The sequence below is a fragment of the Tachysurus fulvidraco genome, chromosome 11 (genome assembly GCF_022655615.1).
Source record: "Tachysurus fulvidraco isolate hzauxx_2018 chromosome 11, HZAU_PFXX_2.0, whole genome shotgun sequence".
Classification (NCBI taxonomy): Eukaryota; Metazoa; Chordata; class Actinopteri; order Siluriformes; family Bagridae; genus Tachysurus; species Tachysurus fulvidraco.
Genome location: NC_062528.1, coordinates 21425261 through 21447760, shown reverse-complemented (window position 1 = coordinate 21447760; position 22500 = coordinate 21425261). Strand labels below are relative to the sequence as shown.

Genomic DNA, 22500 nt, shown 5'->3' with positions numbered 1-22500 from the left:
AAACGAGACAATACAGTGGTTTAAAAAAAGTGTTGGCCTCTTTCCTGATTTTTTTGCATGTTTGTCACACTTTAATGTTTCAGAACAAACAAATTTAAATATTAGTCAAAGATGACACAAGTAAACACAACATGCAATTCATGGTTCAATTCATCACTGCAATTCTTCCAGGTTCTGAAGCAGCAAAACAGCCCCAGACCATTTACCAGACTTACAACTGAGGGTTAAGGGCCTTTGCTTGGTAAAGACCATCTTACTACCACCACCATGTTTTACTGTTGGTATGATGTACTTTTTCTGCAGTGTTACTTTTACACCAGATGTAATGGGACACACAACTTCCAAAAAGTTAAACTTTTGTCTCGTCAGTCCACAGAGTAATTTCCCAAAAGTCTCGTGGATCATCAAGACGTTTTCTGGCAAATCTGAGACGAGTCTTTATGTTCTTTTTGCTCAGCAGCGGTTTTTGTTTTGGAGCTCTACCATGCAGGCCATTTTTGCCCAGTCTCTTTCTTATGGTGGAGTCATGAACACCGAACTTAACAGAGACAAGTGAGACCTGCAGTTCTTTGGATGTGGTTATGGGGCCTTTTGTGACATCTTGGATGAGTCGTTGCTGTGCTTTTGGGGTATTTTTGGTCGGCCAGCCACACCTGTTCCATGTTTTCACCATTTGTAGTCTATAATGGCTCTTACTGTGGTTTGCTGGAGTCCCAAACTTTAGAAATGGCACTTTTTTCTCATTTGTTCCTGAATTTCTTTGGATCTCTGCATAATGAGTAGCTATTGAGGATCTTTTGGTTTACTTCACGTCATCACTCAGGTCTAATGTAAGTGATTTCTTGATAGTGAACCGGTGTGGCAGTCATCAGGCCTGGGTGTGGCTAGAGAAATTAAACTGTCAGGTGTGATAAAACACAGTTAAGTTAAGCTTTAACAGGGGGGCAAACACTTTTTCACACAGGGCCATGTGGGTTTGGATTTTGTTTTCCCTTAATCATAAAAACCTTTATATAAAAATTAGTTTGATGACCTGAAACATTAAAATGTGACAAACGTGCAAAAAATAAAAAATCAGGAAGGGGGCCAACACTTTTTCACACCACCGTATATCTGTATGTTGAATCATGTTGATCAGGAAGTTAATGAGCTTTAGTCGAACACTCATCCATCTGTTTCTCATAAACGCAGGGTTTCTGGAGAAGAACCGGGACATGTTGAGTTCGGATATCATCACCCTGATACAGAAATCCTCCAGCAAGCTGCTCAGGCAGATCTTTGAGACGGAGCTGAACTCCTGCCGAGACAAACCTGTCAGCAACAACAACAACAACAACAACCACCACAGGATCATCATCACGCAGAAGAAACCCACACGGGTATGTTTCGTTAGATCATCTCTGTCACTTTGACCTGCTGCAGTTGCTCCTCAAGCTGAACGTCTTGTCGCTCTCTCAGCCGTTACAGCAGGGGAACGAGCAGCGGAGACAGACCACACTGATCGGCCAGTTCAGACAGTCTCTGGACAAGCTGATGTCCACCCTGTCCAAGTGCCAGCCGTTCTTCATCCGCTGCTTCAAACCCAACGACACAAAGCTCTCCATGGTACATACCGAGATGGCCTTAATTCCTCCACACCGCCATGCATAAGTATTCATACCCCATGGACCTGCCTGCATTTAACAGTGTAACAACCTGAAATGAAACTGAATTTATTTGGGATCTGACGTCATTAAAACGGACAGGATCTAAAAACAAACAGACGGAGAAATAAACGAAATATTTTAAAAATTTATTTAAATGCATGTCTTAAAAAAAATAATAATAATAAAAGGATTAAAAAAAAGCTAAATTAGTTATAGATTAAAAAAAGTAGTCTGCATAAATGTTCATCTTTTATGCACACGCTGATGAATAATTTATGAAATTAGTGATTCAATATTATTATTATTATTATTATTATTATTATTATTATTATTATTATTATTGTTGTTGTTGTAGCACAGTTCGTACACAAAGGTCATAGCAAGCGCAAAGAAAAAACATAAGAAAATAAACGACATAAGACAATTAAATAAAAGGAAATTTAATCCTAAAAGACAAGAATGATGTCATTAGTTTAAAAAAAAAGAACTCAACTTTAACCTGAACTCCAATCTAAACTCAAGTCTAACTGATTCTCAGGTGTTCGATCGGGATCTGTGCATGCAGCAGCTGCGTTATTCCGGCGTCTTGGAGACTATCAAAGTTCGCAAACTGGGATTTCCAATTCAGCACAAGTTCAAAGAGTTCCTGGGACGTTATCGAGTCTTACTGAAGACCATCGACTGTGACCCCAACAAGGTCCCAAATCCTAATCAGTGTGGTGCAGGAAGCTTCAGGAGGGTATTTCCCTCTGCCTGTGTTGTGATGAGAATCCTGATCGTGTGTGTTTGTGTGTGTGTGTGTGTGTGTGTGTGTGTGTGTGTGTGTGTGTGTGTGTGTGTGTGTGTGTGTGTGTGTGTGTGTGTGTGTTGAACAGGAGTCTGTGTCTGACTGCTGTAACGCCATCTGCAAAGCCGTGATTAAATGTGAAGACGACTGGAGGATGGGCAAGACCAAGATCTTTCTCAAGGTGTGCAGTGTGTTTATTTATCAGGATTTTATGGACATTATTATTAGGAGATGTTTATTGATTAATCAACCTTTCAATATTACTGTAAGATTCTGCAGCTTCTTTTTTTACTTATTAAATACTTTGTCTGCTGTAAAGTGGTATTGTGTTTGAAAAGCTGCAGTATGTTTGTTTGTTTGTTTGTTTGTTTGTTTGTTTGTTTGTTTTCGGTGCTAGTTCTGTTTATTGTCTTAAGGCATCTGATATCAGCAACCTGTTTAATATTTAAATTTAGGTATTTGCTCTTGATATATCTTTTGTGTGTTGACTTGTGTTGACTTGTGTTGTGTTAACTTGTGTTGTGTTGACTTGTGTTGTGTTAACTTGTGTTGACTTGTGTTGTGTTGTGTTGACTTGTGTTGTGTTGTGTTGACTTGTGTTGACTTGTGTTGTGTTGACTTGTGTTGTGTTGTGTTGACTTGTGTTGTGTTGTGTTGACTTGTGTTGACTTGTGTTGACTTGTGTTGTGTTAACTTGTGTTGTGTTGACTTGTGTTGTGTTGACTTGTGTTGTGTTGTGTTGACCTGTGTTGTGTTGTGTTGACTTGTGTTGTGTTGTGTTGACTTGTGTTGTGTTGACTTGTGTTGTGTTGTGTTCTTTTAACTTGTGTTGTGTTGGTTTGACTTGTGTTTGTTGTGTTGACTTGTGTTGTGTTGTGTTAACTTGTGTTTGTTGTGTTGACTTGTGTTGTGTTGGTTTGACTTGTGTTGTGTTGTGTTGACTTGTGTTGTGTTGACTTGTGTTGTGTTGTGTTGACTTGTGTTGTGTTGACTTGTGTTGTGTTGTGTTGACCTGTGTTGTGTTGGTTTGGTTTGACTTGTATTGTGTTGTTTTGGTTTGACTTGTGTTGTGTTGACTCGTGTTGTGTTGTGTTGACCTGTGTTGTGTTGACTTGTGTTGTGTTGTGTTGACTTGTGTTATGTTGACTTGACTTGTGTTGTGTTGACCTGTGTTGTGTTGACTTGTGTTGTGTTGACTTGTGATGTGTTGACTTGACTTGTGTTGTGTTGTGTTGACCTGTGTTGTGTTGGTTTGACTTGTGTTGTGTTGTGTTGACCTGTGTTGTGTTGGTTTGACTTGTGTTGTGTTGACTTGTGTTGTGTTGACCTGTGTTGTGTTGATTTGACTTGTGTTGGTTTGAGTTGTGTTGTGTTGACTTGTGTTGTGTTGACCTGTGTTGTGTTGGTTTGACTTGTGTTGTGTTGACTTGTGTTGTGTTGGTTTGACTTGTGTTGGTTTGACTTGTGTTGTGTTGACTTGTGTTGTGTTGACTTGACTTGTGTTGTGTTGACTTGTGTTGTGTTGACTTGTGTTGTGTTGACCTGTGTTGTGTTGGTTTGACTTGTGTTGGTTTGAGTTGTGTTGTGTTGACTTGTGTTGTGTTGACCTGTGTTGTGTTGGTTTGACTTGTGTTGTGTTGACTTGTGTTGTGTTGGTTTGACTTGTGTTGGTTTGACTTGTGTTGTGTTGACTTGTGTTGTGTTGACTTGACTTGTGTTGTGTTGACTTGTGTTGTGTTGACTTGTGTTGTGTTGGTTTGACTTGTGTTGTGTTGACTTGTGTTGTGTTGGTTTGACCTGTGTTGTGTTGTGTTGACTTGTGTTGTGTTGGTTTGACTTGTGTTGGTTTGACTTCTGTTGTGTTGACTTGTGTTGTGTTGACTTGACTTGTGTTGTGTTGACTTGTGTTGTGTTGGTTTGACCTGTGTTGTGTTGTGTTGACTTGTGTTGTGTTGGTTTGACTTGTGTTGTGTTGACTTGTGTTGTGTTGTGTTGACTTGTGTTGTGTTGGTTTGACTTGTGTTGTTTTGACTTGTGTTGTGTTGACTTGTGTTGTGTTGTGTTGACTTGTGTTGTGTTGACTTGTGTTGTGTTGACTTGTGTTGTGTTGGTTTGACTTGTGTTGTGTTGACTTGTGTTGTGTTGACTTGTGTTGTGTTGTGTTGACTTGTGTTGTGTTGACTTGTGTTGTGTTGGTTTGACTTGTGTTGTGTTGACTTGTGTTGTGTTGACTTGTGTTGTGTTGTGTTGACTTGTGTTGTGTTGTGTTGACTTGTGTTGTGTTGACTTGTGTTGTGTTGGGTTGACTTGTGTTGTGTTGACTTGTGTTGTGTTGACTTGTGTTGTGTTGTGTTGACTTGTGTTGTTTGTATTTGTCTCTCCTCAGGAGCATCATGACTCGTTTCTGGAGCAGGAGAGAGAGCGCGAGCTCAACAGAAAAGCGCTCATCATCCAGAGAGTGATGCTCGGCCACAAAGACAGGTCACTCATCTCTAACTCGACTCGAACTCTAAGTCACCGCTAATGGAACTCAAACTCTAATTGATCTCCACTTTGACTCTAACTTCAGTCTAATTCACCTCTCGCTTTAAACCAAATGAAACTCTGACTTCAACTCTGATTCCAACCTCAACTCAATTCCAACTCTAACCGCAAAGTAACTGGAACTTTACTCTGATTTTAACTCAGCTCAACTCTAACGACGTTTGTCCACTCGTCCTTGTCTCTAGCTATCAGTTTACTTCATGATTCGTCTCAGTTTTAGAGAGACTTGTGGCTCTTTTCCACCAAAAAGAACTGGGTGCTGGTTCAGAGCTAGCGCTAGTGCTGGTTCAAAGTTAGTTCCACTGGTGAACCTTCTAAGAACCGGTTTGCCTTTCCACCGGCTAGAGAGCATCACAGAGCCGAGTGTGACGTCACTGTATACATGTCACGTGTCTCAGCAACGTTAGCGCAGCAGCGACAAACACAAACACAACAACAATGGCGGATGTTGCTTTACTGTTAACGCTCATGGCTTTGCGAACCTACATTAACATCCAAACGCGGCGAATAAAACGTGTACGTGCGGCTCCGTGTAATCTGTATAAACGGAGGTTGTAATCGATAAAGTACATAATGTTATTTTATCATTAACACAGAAAAAAATGTTAGCCTTAGCATGTAGCTACCTACTATCATGTGTGCTGATAATGTATCATATCGCGGTAAAGTAAAAGTGTATTAAACATTAGTATACTTAAGGTACATTATCAAATGCGCTAACAGTAGCCCCGCCCACAGCTCCTGACGCAAGCGGTTCTTAAGTCTAGACCAGCAACGTTTTGGTGCTACTTAAGAACCACTTTTCCTGGTTCGGAGCCGATGCTTTGGCGGTCGAAAAAGAAAGAACTGGTTCTAAATTAGGCTCTGGCTCCGAACCAGCACTCAAACTGCCTCGGTGGAAAAGGGGCACTGGTGTATAAAGTGTGCAGGGGAAAGTCAGGTTTACATTTCATTCTGTGGTCACTGACATCACACAGTATTGGGACAAAATATCGAGCCTTAAACATCAAAGTTTACACAGGAGTAAGATAACCTAGGGAGCTTCGGAGAAAGGAGAATGATCCAGAATATGAGGCCAGGCTCCCTGGACAGTCCTCTGACGAGTCTGATCAGCTCCGATCACGTGTTTTAGTTTCATCTGCATTATCTGGGTGATTAATAGATCAGTGTGGTTTTGTGTTGCTCTGTAGGAAGAATTTCATCAGGAAAAGAAGTGCAACTTTGACTGTGCAGAAAATCTGGCGTTCTTACAGAGTCCGAAAAGAGTGTATGAAAGTAAGAGAGTCAACATTTCAGTCATCCTTAACATCTCTGTAGTAGATGTTATCTGTGTATGTATCCGTCTGTAGCTTTGAGTTCTTCTCTCTTCCGACAGCTGCGTCAGGGTTTGTTGCGTCTCCAGGCAGTGGTACGCACCAAGCAGGGTTTCTTGCAGTACAGACGCAAACGAGCCGCCGCTGTCGTACTGCAGAACCACACACGCAGCTACCTGACAAGGAAAGGCCTGAAACGCAGACAAGATGCGGCCGTAATGCTGCAGACACAAATCAGAGGCCTGCTCGCCAGGAAACAACTCAAACGCCTTAAAGAGGAAGTGAGGCCTACAAACACACACACACACACACACACACACACACACACACACACACACACACACACACACACACCATTCATTGCATTTACACAACAACAAATACATATTGGGTATGGTCAGAAAAGCTAAACATATTTAACTTCATAAATAAGGGGTGCACGGTGGCTTAGTGGTTAGCACGTTCGCCTCACACCTCCAGGGTTGGGGGTTCGATTCCCACCTCCGCCTTGTGTGTGTGGAATTTGCATGTTCTCCCCGTGCCTCGGGGGTTTCCTCTGGGTACTCCGGTTTCTTCCCCCGGTCCAAAGACATGCATGATAGGTTGATTGGCATCTCTGGAAAATTGTCCGTAGTGTGTGAGTGTGAGTGAATGAGAGTGTGTGTGTGTTCTGCGATGGGTTGGCACTCCGTCCAGGGTGTATCCTGCCTCGATGCCCGATGACACCTGAGATAGGCACAGGCTCCCCGTGACCCGAGAAGTTCGGATAAGCGGTAGAAAATGAATGAATGAATGAACTTCATAAATAAGGAGCTTTACAGTATGTTGTGTATTGTCAGCGGTGGTCCCTGCAATAGACACATATTTGGTATTCAATGAAGGGGTGCCAATACTATTGCATTCCAGTAATGGGCTGTCTGTTTTGTACTTTACACGGACAGTTCCATCATCTGCTACATTGTGAAAACTTGCCTCCTTATCACAATGTGTGCTAAACCTTATGTAAACATTGACTCTTTCTCCTTTTATAGGGTGCCATTACTTTTGTTCCAATCGATTGGCTAGGACCATTAGTCTTAGTGTATATACATGTTCTGGAATCAGTTTTTTTCGTGTTATTTATATCGAATGACTGAGTTACAAAAAAATGTTCATCAAATTTGACTGTCTTTTCTGTATCGTGGCTCCTCTTGGTGTTCTTCCAGGCGTTCTTGTCAGCCCAGGAACATGAGGAACGGGAACGGGAAGCTCTGGAGCTCCAGCGCAGACACATTAAAACCAATCGCCAAACAAGTGAGACTGAAGATAGCGAAGAGGAGGAAACGAGTCATGAGGAAATGGTGGAAACGGAGTTTCGATTCCTTCCGAGCCCCACAGAAAGATCGGAGGAACCGAGGCAAGACAACACACAGGTAACTCCGTGGAGACGTCATGGGACCAGGAACAAGGAAACGCTTGCAAAAATAATCAAGTAATAAATCATCAGCTCAATGGTTCATAGTGTAGAGCTCAGCCTCAGGGACCTTTCTGTGGTGTAAGCTGGATGTCAGTTTTCACTGATCGTTTTGCAAGACTGTATAAAAACGTCAACGAATAAAAACGTCAACGAATCATTAACAAAGAAGTTTAGTTAATAGAATATTCTCTACTGTTTTACAGCAAGAACAAAGCGTGGATTTGAAGCAGGATGAAGATGAAGATGAAGAGGTGTTGCAGATTGTGATAACTCCAGCTACTAATGACAAACCGGCTGCAAAAGAGCAAGAAAAAGAAGAAGATGAAGATGAAGAGGTGTTGCAGATTGCCATAACTCCAGCTACTAATGACAAACTGGCTGCAGAAGAGCAAGAAGAAGATGAAGATGAAGATGAAGATGAAGACGATGACGAGTTCTCTTTTACAAACTTCTGTGCCCTATATTTCCAGCATTCTGCTACTCACACACACATCCAGCAGAGGCTGAAGCAGCCGCTGCTTTACCACGAGGACGAAAGAGACACGCTGGTGAGCGACTCGTTAATCTTTTTATTCTTCGGTCATGACTCTCTTCCTTTCCCTCCTCTCATCTCCTCCTTTCCTTTCCTCCTCTGATCCCTCGTTCTCTCTGCAGGCCAGTCTGTCCGTTTACTGGATCATCATGAGGTTCATGGGTGATGTTCCTGAGCAGAGCAAGGCTCGTCAGTCTCTAACCCCCAACCTGATCCAGCAGCACCTTGGACAGCGCCAGGGTCGGCGTATCAGTCACCTCATTGGTTTGGAACAGGTGAAAAACAAACTCGGCCACAATAAGAGGAAACACTCCACCATTCTAGAGGTCAGACATCATACATTTTATAGAATGATAGTGTTGGATGAGATTTATAGGTTTAGCATAAAGTATTCCAACCCAGGGGGCACGGTGGCTTAGTGGTTAGCACGTTCGCCTCACACCTCCAGGGTTGGGGGTTCGATTCCCGCCTCTGCCTTGTGTGTGTGGAGTTTGCATGTTCTCCCCGTGCCTCGGGGGTTTCCTCCGGGTACTCCGGTTTCCTCCCCCGGTCCAAAGACATGCATGGTAGGTTGATTGGCATCTCTAAATTGTCCGTAGTGTGTGAGTGTGTGAGTGAATGAGAGTGTGTGTGTGTGCCCTGTTATGGGTTGGCACTCCGTCCAGGGTGTATCCTGCCTCAATGCCCGATGACGCCTGAGATAGGCACAGGCTCCCCGTGACCCGAGGTAGTTCAGATAAGCGGTAGAAAATGAATGAATGAAAGAATGAATGAATGAAAGAATGAATGAATATTCAAACCCAGAATGTTTGAACCAAATTTTTCACAAGAATTTCCAGTTAAACATGGAAGACATGGACGAAGAAGACGATGTTCTGATCGGAGAAGGACCCAGTTTGGATCGTCCCATGACCTCCTTGGAGAAACTGCACATCATTGTAGGATATGCCTTACGCAGACCTCACATTCGGTAACACTAATCTCATCTCATAATCTCATAATCTTCTGACTTTTATTTCTTGGAAGACAAAGTATCAGGTGAAAAGTGTGCGGTGTTTCTGGTGTGTTTCAGAGATGAGATCTACTGTCAGATCTGTAAGCAGCTGACAAAGAATAAGAACCAGAGGAGCTGTAAGCAAGGCTGGATTCTTCTCTCCATCTGCCTGGGAATCTTCCCTCCAACTGAGCTCCTGAAGCGAGTAAGAACACACCGAGCAATTCTACACACAACGCTCTGTTTAATTCTAATCTCTTTCCTTTTCTATACACTCTGCTCACATATAAAATCACCAAAACAAACACGCCCCTAACCCAAATGGGTCCCACCCCTGTATCGATTGCTCTGCCCACACATACATATGTAACCCAGGTGACTAATGGAAAGAAACGTGTCTTTATCATGGCTGAAGGGAAGAACAATACGATTGTAGATAAACAAACAAGCAAAAATGACACACAAGCATAATCATGTAAAGGACAAAGGCATATATTAGTTCTGTGTAACAAAGCAAAACCAACGTTACTCACCTATCGAGAAGGAAAAAAGCGTCTCGGTGTCTTAAGTAAAGTCGGCCACATGTTCACAGGTCGGAGTTTCCCGAGTCGATAACTCCTGAGCTAAATGCTGTTACTACACAAAACGCGGTTGTAGCTGCCTCTCTACATTACTACGATAGAAAAGAGGTGTTATTTGTGTTGTAACAGCGTTTAGCTCAGGAGTTATTGACTCGGGAAACTCCAACCTGTGAATATGTGGCCAACTTCCTGCTCCTTCAGTTCTCTGCAGCGCTGGAAAGTTGATCCTATATTAACACGTCCTACTTCTTGCCTTATCGTAAGTCTTTCTTCTCTTTCTTTCTTTGTTTTTATCCTCCATGTCAATGTTAAAACCGCTTTCTGCTAACGTCACACATGCGCACTGAATACTCTCTCCGCCCATACTGACAAGCCCCGCCCCTTTCTGCTCATTGGCTACATGTTTGTTTTGATTTTTGTTTTGATTTTTGTTTATTATTCTGAAGCATCAGTCAAATATCAGAGACCCCACCTTTAATGAGCTCTATTATTTTGCACTGACCTGATCTATAAAGCATGCGCTCTATTATCTTCAGTCTTTATTTTCTACTCTAAGAAACTTTGATAGCTATTGTTCTACTCCTTTATTTTTTTAATGCACTCTATTTTATTCGTTATTATTCTATTTTGTCTTGTTTTATTTTTATTTATTCCTGCTACTTTTGTACTGCAATAACAAGATCTACTGTGATCTGTTCTATATTGTTTGCCTTATTTACTATAATGTTCTGTACTATTCTATTATTCACCATTTGCTCATAATTTCTAAACGAATCTGTTCTCTGCTGTAATTCAGTACCTGGAGCATTTTATTCACCGTGGTCCGGCTGAGTTCTCCTCATCTTGCGCCGAACGCCTCCAGAGAACTCTGACTAACGGCGAGAGGAAGGAAGTGCCGTGCTGGATGGAGCTACATGTATGTTATTTTTCCTAACATTAAAGCACATTAATGCAATGTTTAGTTAGTAATAAGAGTGTAATCCAGTCATGCTGTGGTGCAACTCAGTCCACAGAGACGAAGAAGCCCATCACTGTGGACGTGACCCTGATGGACGGGCGTGTCCTCACACTGCCTATAGACTCTTCCAGCACTTCATCAGAGCTCTGCGGTGCCATCGCGGAGAAGATCGATCTGAAGGATATGTACGGATTCTCGCTCTACATCTCCTACCTTGACAAGGTTTGGGCCTCGCACGGGCTTCATCTGTTCGTCATGCTTTTGTTTTAATATTTTTTTTAGCAAATGTGTTTCACTTGCAGATGTTTCAAATCTCAGTCCATATTTATTCAGCTTCTGATCCAAGCCGGTTTTCCTGTCTTGTCTGTGCAGAACTGTTCCCTGGGCAGCAGCAGGTATCACGTCCTGGATGCCATTTCACTGTGTGAACAGGATGAGAGGAGGAAAAGTGGTGATGAGAAGGGAGCTCAGTGGATTCTCTCGCTCCGGAAAGAGCTCTTCACTCCGTGGCACGACTGCACTGCTGACCCCATCAGCACAGAGCTCATTTACACACAGATCATCCACAACCTCAAGTCTGGAGAGTATCAGTGTGATAAGGTCAGGCTTCACCTAGTCACTCATACACACTGGGTTATCACACTCATAACGATACACCATGGCTGTGATGCTCCAGAAAAGAGCAATCTTACTGGATGGGATAATGTTTGGAATTAATTCTTTATTTTTTGCATTCACATGCCATGATGTTTTGAATGGTCGTGCCTTTTCGGGAACTGGAAAACGTTTAATTAAAATAAGAAATAAAAACTTTTTATTATTATAGTACATCCAGAAATGTTTTTTTTGTTTGCTTGTTTGTTTGTTTGTTTGTTTTTTCAGACTGATAGAAGAAGCTGATTGAAGCCTTTATTTTTTCCACACATACATTAGACCAGTGGTCCCCAACCTTTATTTCGCCGCGGACCGGGCAGTGTTTGATCATTTTACCGCGGGACGCAGGGGGGTGGGGGGTGCCGGCTATATAATTAAATTAAAATTAATAATTTTAATTTAATGGTATTTAAACATGCCTTTTTAACTCACTACAATGCTAAATCAATGAGAACCCTGAGCTTGTTTCTTTACAACGAGACGGTTCCATCTGGGGTAACAGGAGACGATGACACCCGAAGTGTGTCGCTTATGTCCAGTTTATTCCGGTGTTTTGTTTTGGTTGCCGTCACTGCAGAAATCCCCGCTTCACACAGACAGCATGTCGGTAATGGCGATAGGGATGTAAGTGCTGTGGTGACAAACTCAGGGTATTCCGCCATGACTTTAATCCAGAACACCGGCAGAGTTTCTAACTTTCTAACGACGTCTGTTTCGTGCTCATTTTTGCTAATTTGTGGGTTAAATTTGAGCAAACACAATATACACGTACACCAAGCACTGTTAAACATGACAAAGTACCGGTGAACAGAGAGAAGAGCGATACACACCTTCTCTCTCCACCAAAGCTACAACACCACTGCCGCTCGCAGCCGCTCGGCTCCAGACGTCAGCTAAACCCGGCCCGATATCATGATATTTTGCGCATGTGCGGTATTGGTGCGGCTTTAGGTGACGTCTCTCAGCTCCCGGTTAACCTCTCGTCCATGGAAAGTCACACAAACCCGAGAGAAATACACCACAGTAAATATAATGGAAATAATTTAATGTTCCTTAGGCGGCCCGGTACCATTTGGTCCACTGCCCGGGGGTTGGGGACCACTGCATTATAGCACAGAGAAATTCTTTCTTCAAATTTAGAGGTTGGGGTCAGAGCACAGGATCAGACATGATACAGCACCCTGGAACAGGGGCCTTGCACAAGGGCCCAACAGACATGAGCCTCTGATCAACAACACAAAGCCTTCACCATTTGACCCACCACTGCCCCACTTTCTGAGGAACATCCACTAAACATATTCATTCCTGTTTTCATTTAGGTTATAAAGAGCTAAACAGCAGTTCCGTCACCAGCCTCTCTTTTATTCTCGCTTTTTCATTTCATAAAAGCAAAAAAAAAAGCACAGGTCATTATGTTACATCCCAAAAACACTGTAAACTCCCTCCATAAATAAATACACTCATTAATAAAGAAAAGTCTATCATCTCTTTTTTTGGATCAGATTACGTGAAGCAGTCGGCAACGGTGTACGAACGCCGGCGGTTGAACGGTTTCTATGGAAACACTAACGTATTAGAACGAGTGCTTTAAGGAACATTAATCAACACCTTCCGACCAATCAGGATTCAGCAGCAGAGAGAGTGTGGAAGAGATGATGTAAAAGCATGACTGATAATTAAACAGCTGCCTCACTTGGGTTTCATTTACTGCATCGTTAAATTAATTCTGCTTAATAAACGAATACAAGTTTGTGCAAGAAAGCAACCATCATTTAAACCTTTGTTTGTTCGGAGTCAGGAATCTTTATTAAAAGCCCAAGATGATTTATTAATGTTTTCCAGGAGGACGACTACGTGCAGCTCGCAGCAAAGCACTATTACATAAAGTACGGCACAGAGAGCAGCATGGAGAAGGCCAAAAGCATCGTGTGGGACTGTCTGAGCCTCAATCTGATCGAGAACAAATCAGAGGTCAGGCTGGTGCAGCTGATCAGCGACTTCCACAACAAGGTAAAGTTCATCTTTTAACTGTTTTCTTTAAAAGCCGACACAACATAGCGCACCCTATGTACGTTATTAAAATTGTTCTTGTAACTGTACCGATGTCAGGGATCCACCAGCCACACCTCCACCTAACACACCTATCACTCCTAGTAGCTCTCCTACAGTACCTACTAATGTGCTCCACCTGGCACTCGTCAGCCTCCAGGCTATATAACCTCCGTTCCCCACCAAGCTCATTGTCCGTTCTACAGTTTACGCTGACGGACATTGCTGGACTACGCAAGCTACGTACACTTCGTGTCATAGTATTGTTTTCACTGTTTAGTTCTCTTTACTGTATGTTATCCTGTTCTTAGCATTCGCCAGGTTTTGCTACACCCGGAGCTACGCTCGGGGTTGCCGATTTCTGCTTTTGCTCTTTTGTTTCTCCATTAAACCTCATGAACTGCAATCCGGTTTCCGGCACGTTCTTCGGTCTGACAGCTGAAGAGATAGTTCCACATTTCTACATATTTTTCTGATTATATAGCAATACGCCTCAAAACATATGAGAACAAACCGGCGATAAAACGAGTCGCTCCTTCACCAGACTCACTCTTCCCTTTCTTTTAGAGTCAATGACAGTTAACAAAGAAACCACAAAATTCCTCTGTCCAGAAGACATCATAACACGTACAGTACAGCTTTACAAAGAACTGACACCAGAGACTCCTTCCGTAAACGTTACATGACTAGACATCTAGTCTAGACGTCCCTATGAAGGATAAGGTGTCAGAACAAGAGCATTGATAAAAAACCTGCGCTTTGACAATAGGGCAGGTTTTTTATCAATGCTCTCGTTCTGACACCTTATCCTTCATAGGGATGTCTAGACTAGATGTCATAGGGACGTCTAGACTAGATGTCATAGGGACGTCTAGACTAGATGTCTAGTCATGTAACGTTTACGGAAGGAGTCTCCATTGTCAGCACAATGACCTCTGACCACAGAGACCCGAGGGTAAATCCCACCGCTTCCCTCTTTTGATTCAAAGCTCTGCCCTGAAATATTCTGGGGGATGTGTTAGCCTATTGCTTACCTGTTGGTACTGATCAGAAGGTCATGAGTTTGAATCCCGAGTCCACCAATCTGCCCCGTGCGATTTTAAATGAGATTAAACGTAAGTCACTCTGGATAAGGACATCTGTCTGCCGAATGTAAGACGAACACAGCGTGATTTGATGTCTGTGTACCGTGTCTCCTGACGCAGGGCTTATATATAAACTCCAAGCCCAGTCCTGACAGTGTGAAAGCAGAAGTGGTGGAGTTCGCTCGTCTCAACTGGCCCATCTACTTCTCTAAATTTTACGAGTCTTACGTGATTTCAGGTAAACCAGCTCTGCTTTGCACTTACACTTGTAGTTGAACCAGAACCAGAACCAGAACCGATCGCTTTTCTGTTTTTTTTTTTTTCCTGCTCCAGGTCCTTTACTTCAAGAAAAGGTCACGGTGGCCGTTAACTGGCACGGCGTCTCGTTTCATGAGGGAAAAGAGAGAATGTACCTGATGCTCTCTTACCCCGAGGTGACAGGGGTAGAAATAATCAGGTCTGTGTTTGTATTTTGGAGCTTCTTGATGATGGCGACACACCCGCACAGAAAGTGCACACTGTAGACCTCCTTCACTCACCGATCCTTGTGGCTTTCTCCTCATTATGTTTCTGGTTTTCTTTCTCTCTTTTTCTCTCTCATTTCCTTGTTTGTTTGTTTTCTAAAGCGCAGCACTTATGTAGTAACACTGGCACTGACATGAATATCGTTCTTTCTCTTTGCAGTGAGGGAGCTGGTGTGTCTCAGACAAGGGAGGTGGTGTGTCTCTCCACGCTGAGAGGTGAGTTCAAGCTGATGGCAGATAACGCTCAGAAAATGGTGGAGATTCTGTCTACGTTCCTCAGTGGTCTGAAAGAGCGTTCTGTCTACGCCGTAGCTGTTCAGGACTCCAGCAGACAAGGTGCAGTGTAGTGCACACACACACACACACACACACACACACACACACACACACACACACACACACACACACACACACACAAACAGACACACAAACAGACACACACATACAGACACACACAAACATACACATACACACACACAAACACACACATACACACACACACACACACACACAAACACACACATACACACACACACCCACACACACAAACACACAGTCCTCCAAATGATTAAAGTTCAAGACTTTAGTTAATTAAAGAATTAAAGACTTTCCCTTTGTAGATGATGCAACGTTCCTGAGCCTTAAAAAGGGAGATCTCATCTACATCATCAAAGATGGAGAGTACGCTCCTGAGGGTGGCTGGATTAACGGGCGGAGCGACAGAACTGGACAAACTGGAGCTGTTTCTACAGACACCATCACTATCCTGCCGACCCTGAGTAGACCCTCTAATGACATACTGGTACCTCCTTTGCCCTTTCTTTTACCTCACATGTAAATAATGTTACTCGGGCTGCATACTTTCACCTTCGAAATATCAATAGGCTTCGTTCCTTTCTCACCACTCAATCTACCACCACTCTTATTCACAGTCTAGTTACCTCCCGGCTTGACTACTGTAATTCTCTTCTTATTGGGCTTCCTCACAAAACCCTTCATAAGCTGCAACTCGTTCAAAACTCTTCTGCCCGTATTATCACTCGTACTCCCTCTATCCATCATATTACACCTGTTCTGGAACAGCTACACTGGCTTCCCATTAATTTTCGTATCAAGTATAAAATTCTTCTTCTAACATTTAAAGCTATCCACAATCTTGCACCTTCATATCTTCTTGATCTTCTTCATACTCCAAAACCAACTCGCACTCTTAGGTCTTCTTCTTCCACTCATTTCATCGTTCCCTCTGTCCGTCTTGTAACGATGGGGAACAGAGCTTTCAGTTACTCTGCACCTCAGCTCTGGAACTCACTTCCATCTGAACTCCGTAATATTGATTCTCTTTCATCATTTAAATCTCAGCTTAAAACTCATCTGTTTAGTTTAGCATATTCTAGATCATGATTTGTAATGTTGGTCCAATTTATTTATTTTTTTTTCTATGTAAGTATTGTATAACTATATTTTTTGTTGTTTTTCTTCTTCTTTTGTACGGTGACCTTGAGTGTTAAAAAGGCGCCTTTAAATAAAATGTATTATTATTATTATTATTATTAAAAATGATTGACATCAACTGAACCGTGCATCATAAGAACGACATGTCATAAACATGTCATAAGCACAGTTTGTCATGGCAGGTTATGTCCATACTTATGTAATATGTGTATTATGCGATAAATTTACTACATGACATAAGTTTGCTATGTCATTCAATGTCAACTGTCATAGCAGTCTGTAATAATGGTAATGTTAGTTGCGGAAGTGCCATGAAATGATTAATGTCAGTTAATATGACAAGTGTCCTGATAAATGTTTTATGATTCTATCATAGCTGTGCTCAAGACCTGTCATAAACATGTCATAGTAATATTATTACTCATAGAAGATTGTGAAAATAATAACATTAAAAACAAATGTCCTGACAGAGAATGACATGACCGTCAGTCCTAAGAGGATAGGATATGGCATGATGGTTTATGACATTTCTTATGTCAATTGTCATGATAATCAATTGTCATAATAGCCTTCTTATGTCAATTGTCATAATAACCTTCCCCAGTACAATTATTATCTGATATATAATCAGTCATAAACATGTCATGGGATGTGATGAGATTGTAATAGCAATGGGAATGACCTGTAATGAACGTGTCATAATAATATTTATAACAGCCTCCCCCCAGTACAGTTAGTACCTGCTATATAACCAGTCATAAACATGTCATAACAGAAACTTTCATGGCTGTAAGTTTAGAAAAGCAACATTTTCCTCTGACGGGCTCACGCTATGACTGTCAGTGTTATGACACACTATTTTAGCGACTTAATCCTTCAGGATAATCAGGAAATAACTGCTCATAAGCATGTCATAATAAAATGTTTTCAACTCCTTTAGCACCCGACATAGATGTTAGATCCTGTAATAATAGTCATAATGTTTTTATGACATGCTTATATCAGGCTTGTGACACAGGGATTTACTGTTACCTCAAACTTTGTGTTTATCTTTTTTTTTTTTTTTTTTTACGTTGCAATATTTAGGCTCTGTTGAACCCGGCTCAGAGGAAATCTGTGCTGGCTGCTCCACAGAAGGAGGACATGAGCGCAGAGACAATGGCTCATTCTCTCAAAGACTTCTCCTATGAGTATTTCAGGTATCTATTTAATAATCTTTAATTATCCTAATCTGATTAAAGGCAGGGGGGCACGGTGGCTTAGTGGTTAGCACGTTCGCCTCACACCTCCAGGGTTGGGGGTTCGATTCCCGCCTCCGCCTTGTGTGTGTGGAGTTTGCATGTTCTCCCCGTGCCTCGGGGTTTCCTCCGGGTACTCCGGTTTCCTCCCCCGGTCCAAAGACATGCATGGTAGGTTGATTGGCATCTCTGGAAAATTGTCTGTAGTGTGTGAGTGTGTGTGTGAATTAATGAGAGTGTGTGTGCCTTGTGATGGGTTGGCACTCCATCCACGGTGTATCCTGCCTCGATGCCCGATGACGCCTGAGATAGGCACAGGCTCCCCGTGACCCGAGAAGTTTGGATAAGCGGTAGAAAATGAGTGAATGAATGAATGAATGAATGAATGATTAAAGGCACTGATTTAGTTTGGAGTTGTTTCAGCAGTATATTTATATGTTGATTTGCAGAGAGCCGGGTAAGGATGCAGGGCGTCCAGGGCGAGCCAGGGTGCGAGAGAGACTGTGGGCTCAATCAAAAGAACCACTCAAACAGCCGCTACTGATGAGTCTGCAGAAAAACCCAGAGCTCAGCCTGCAGGCCTGCATGTCCTTCACCGATATCCTTCCTGATCACTGAAACCTTCAAAACCCTTCCATACTAACCAGACACACACCAACATGCTGCAATTGTGTGTTTTTTTTTTTTTACTTTTCCTGTTTAGTATTTATTAAACATTGGGACTTGGGAACATAAGACTCTGGGGTTATTATGAGAATCCAAGGGGAGAAAGACATAGGGAGCTCAGAATGGGAAACTCCTGGGAATGTAGAATTCCCAACATAAGAACAGTTCTTTGGAAACAGGAAAAAAGAAACTGAGAAGATCGGCCTTGGAAAAAACAGGACCACTGAGTGTATAGAAGCATGAGGACAAAGTTCTGTGAACAAACAAGACCCTGGGAATATGGGGCACTGGGAACATATGATTATATGTAATATTAAATAAGATCTTAGTTCACTCAGCATGTAGAGACTTAGGAATAAGTTTTAATAGAAATATTTACAGAGAGTGAAAGCATGAAGTTCTGGGAATATGGGACTATGGAAACTTGGGCTTCTAAGAATATAGGGACTATAGGACCATGGAACATTAGGTATCTGAATAAAGGACCAAGGAAACACAGGGTTCTAGAAAAATAGGAATGTGGGAATATAAAGTTCTGGGGAAAAAGGAACATGGAAACACAGAACCAATGGAACTATAGCATTCTTGCACTCTAGAACCTTAAAAACATAGGACTATGGGAATATAGGACCAGGTAAGCATAGCATTCTGGGATGGAAACCTGTGAATCTAAGAATAAAGGACCCTAAAGCATGACGCTCTCCGGAGACGGTAATAGGAATATTAGGAATATAGAGTTTTCTTTAAAAATGTCATTAAGGAAGCAAAGGTACCAAAACATATGGATCTGATCCTCATTACTGCTGAGTTACCAGATTTAGAACCACATCGATTTCTTTTGTTTGAAACAGCAGGTAATGATAGTTTCTGGTTACTGTGACAGATTGTAAGTGTTTTCCTTAACGGCTCTGTACCTATTCTTAAGTATATGGGTGACTATCCTATCAAAAGCACAAGGAACCCTGTAGAGCTAACGGACCAGATCTACGGACCTGCTCTGCAGTACCCTGACCTCAGAGATGAAGTTTACTGCCAAATCATGAAGCAGCTCACCAAAAACAACAACCCGTCAGTTAAAAAAAGACACACACACACACACACACACACACACACACACACACACACACACACACACACACACACACACACACACACACACACACACACATCTAGAACTCAATAGAATTGAATTTAGCACAACATGGACATGTCATATATCAAAACACTCAGCACGATGAGGGGAACTGACGTCACGTGTAGCCCCGCCCCCAAAATTAGCGAAATAAAAAATTTAGCACAACATGGACATGTGACATATCAAAACACTCAGCACAATGAGGGGAACTTGCCACGTGCAAGCACATTCACATTTTCTTTAGGAAATGTACCGTTCTAGTTGTGTATATTACCCATAATGCACTTAAATAGTTATCTTAATTAGAGTAGTTCTGTGTGTTCAGCACGACTGTACTGCTAATTAACAAATGACAGCATCCTTACACATCGTTGCGTATCCTTCCAAACATACTGTTCTGTTCATGAATGTGTTTTGTTTTTTTTTCTGTGGCCCACAGGTTGAGTAAGGAGCGAGGATGGCAGCTGTTCTGGCTTGGTTGTGGACTTTTTCCTCCCAGTCAGATTTTGTTAAAACACACCCAACGCTTCTTAGAGTCCAGACCCCGAGAGCCGCTATCATCTGCCTGTCTGCACAGGCTACAGGAGATGCTCAGGTAAGACACCAGTCAACCTCAGGAGACCAAACTGAGCTGAAATGTACCTTAAAGTGAGTCAGGACTGTTTTAGTGTTGGAGATAAATCTGAGCTGCTTTTTAGATGAACCAGAACTTGGAGCATCTCTGATAGCAGAAATGGGTTCGATATCAACATTTACTCTGAAGATCTGAACATACAAACATCTGTGTGGAAAGAAACAAACCATTTTTGTTATTTTGGAACTTTTCTATGAATATTTTTACATTTACAGCATTTAGCAGACGCCCTTATCCAGAGCGAGTGACAATTTATCTCATTTTTATACAACTTTTATACAATTGAGGGTTAAGGGCCTTGCTCAGCGGCCCAGCCGTGGCAGGCAGCTTGGTGGACGTAGGAATCGAACTCACAACCTTCTGATTGGTAGCCCAACACCTTAACCACTAGTCTACCACACCGCCACCTGGATGCATCAACCACTAGTAGGAGATATTGATGAAACTCTACAAAGTCCCGAGTGTCTACTTTCGTATGAGCTTTCATATTAACACCACGGTGGAGTGAGACATGAGGAAGACGTTCAATCATTGACATCCTCAACAGGAGGAAACTTCATTTTCAGCCTCTGGTAACCGGTCTTGTGGTTCTTTTTCCTTTTACAGAGTAGAAGCCAGAACAGCAGCTCCTCATCCGGTGGAAGTAGACGCCATCCGGCAAAACAGCTCCCAGATCTTCCACAAAGTTCATTTCCCTGATAACACAGCAGAGGTATGGAGCTAATGGCCGCTTCTATCTTCTATCTTCTTGCTCCTATTTCAACTCAACCTCCTAATAACTCTTTTTTTTTTTTTTTTTAGATTTTTGAAGTCACCTCTACTACACGGAACCGTGACCTGTGTCGCAGTATCGCTCGTCACCTCATGCTCTCTTCTGCTGATGGCTACAGTCTGTTTGTGAAAACTGCAAGCAAGGTTGGTGACGTTTGGACATGTTCACACACCTGAAACCTCATGTTCATAACTTCATTTTATTTCCTGTAGCGCCCCCGTTCGGGTGATCGAGGTAAATCTCCTCAGCTTTGCGGATGCTCCGGGTCTTAACTTACCTTCACAATTGATTGTTTCTAAGCCAGTGCAAAGCAGCAGCAATTAACAGGGTCCAAATTAGTACCAAATAGTCATCCGATTTATTTAGGATTTTTCTGGAAGGAGTCTCTAGTGTCAGTGCTTTCTAACAGTCAGAGGTGAAGGTAAGACTTTACTGATCACACGTTGGGGAACTTAAAAAGCTACAGCAGCTCTATGGTACAGAACTGTAACTTTGTGTTTTAGTCATCTACAGGACAGAGGAGTTTACATGTACAGTATATCATTTGGCAGACATCCTTATCCATAGCAACTTACATTTTATATCATTTATATAAACTTGAGCAATTGAGGGTTAAGGGCCTTGCTCAGGGGCCCGGCAGTGGCAGATTGGTAGACTTGGGATTCAAACCCATGACCTTCAGGTTGGTAGCCCAACACCTTAAACACTAGATTACCACAAGAGTTTACGCTTCATTGTTTTCTGGTCACATAATAAAAAAGGGGACACGGTGGCTTAGCGGTTAGCACGTTCGCCTCACACCTCCAGGGTTGGGGGTTCGATTCCCTCCTCCACCTTGTGTGTGTGCAGTTTGCATGTTCTCCCCGTTCCTCGGGGGTTTCCTCCTGGTACTCCGGTTTCCTCCCCCGGTCCAAAGACATGCATGGTAGGTTGATTGGCATCTCTGGAAAATTGTCCGTAGTGTGTGAGTGTGTGTGTGAATGAGAGTGTGTGTGTGCCCTGTGATGGGTTGGCACTCCGTCCAGGGTGTATCCTGCCTCGATGCCCGATGACGCCTGAGATAGGCACAGGCTCCCCTTGACCCGAGAAGGTCGGATAAGCGGTAGGAAATGAATGAATGAATGAATAATAAAAAAGATGCTGGTGAAGGAAGACCAGGTGCTCTAACGTAATGTAGAACAGGAAATAACTTGTTTGACGGATGTTCCGCAAAATTCTGTGGAAATATAAACGGATAAAAAAGAACCTAAATTATTAAATGCGTTTTTTTTAGTCAATTAACATTTAAATTGTTGGTAAAATGGTTCGGTATGAAGGAACACTCGGGGACATGCTGTTATTAGTAAATAATCAACATCACAGTGACTACTACAGCAGGTAGGAAATGAACTACTGTAACAACATGCTAACGCTAACAGGAGAATCTACACTTCACCCCTCGGAGCGATCAGGTGTACACTAAGGATTTGGTGATATT

General features: G+C 42.4%; 2 protein-coding genes across 2 annotated transcripts in view; both read left to right on the top strand.

The window, feature by feature from the left end:
- Positions 1–22500, top strand: part of LOC113645130 (tripartite motif-containing protein 16-like) — a 664889-nt gene that overhangs the window by 198976 nt on the left and 443413 nt on the right. The window lies entirely within an intron of this gene.
- myo7bb (myosin VIIBb) overlaps positions 1–22500 on the top strand; it is a 42994-nt gene that overhangs the window by 15959 nt on the left and 4535 nt on the right. Inside the window, exons 14-39 of the mRNA XM_027150537.2 lie at positions 1192–1379; positions 1459–1605; positions 2185–2343; positions 2522–2614; positions 4820–4914; positions 6168–6252; positions 6353–6571; positions 7496–7702; positions 7950–8294; positions 8401–8604; positions 9109–9248; positions 9351–9477; positions 10650–10769; positions 10860–11033; positions 11184–11411; positions 13308–13475; positions 14720–14837; positions 14933–15056; positions 15284–15459; positions 15744–15925; positions 17665–17777; positions 18266–18414; positions 19397–19550; positions 20057–20212; positions 20858–20963; positions 21053–21166. Coding sequence (XP_027006338.2) covers positions 1192–1379; positions 1459–1605; positions 2185–2343; positions 2522–2614; positions 4820–4914; positions 6168–6252; positions 6353–6571; positions 7496–7702; positions 7950–8294; positions 8401–8604; positions 9109–9248; positions 9351–9477; positions 10650–10769; positions 10860–11033; positions 11184–11411; positions 13308–13475; positions 14720–14837; positions 14933–15056; positions 15284–15459; positions 15744–15925; positions 17665–17777; positions 18266–18414; positions 19397–19550; positions 20057–20212; positions 20858–20963; positions 21053–21166 — 4091 coding nt within the window. The remainder of the gene's footprint in view (positions 1–1191; positions 1380–1458; positions 1606–2184; positions 2344–2521; positions 2615–4819; positions 4915–6167; positions 6253–6352; positions 6572–7495; positions 7703–7949; positions 8295–8400; positions 8605–9108; positions 9249–9350; positions 9478–10649; positions 10770–10859; positions 11034–11183; positions 11412–13307; positions 13476–14719; positions 14838–14932; positions 15057–15283; positions 15460–15743; positions 15926–17664; positions 17778–18265; positions 18415–19396; positions 19551–20056; positions 20213–20857; positions 20964–21052; positions 21167–22500) is intronic.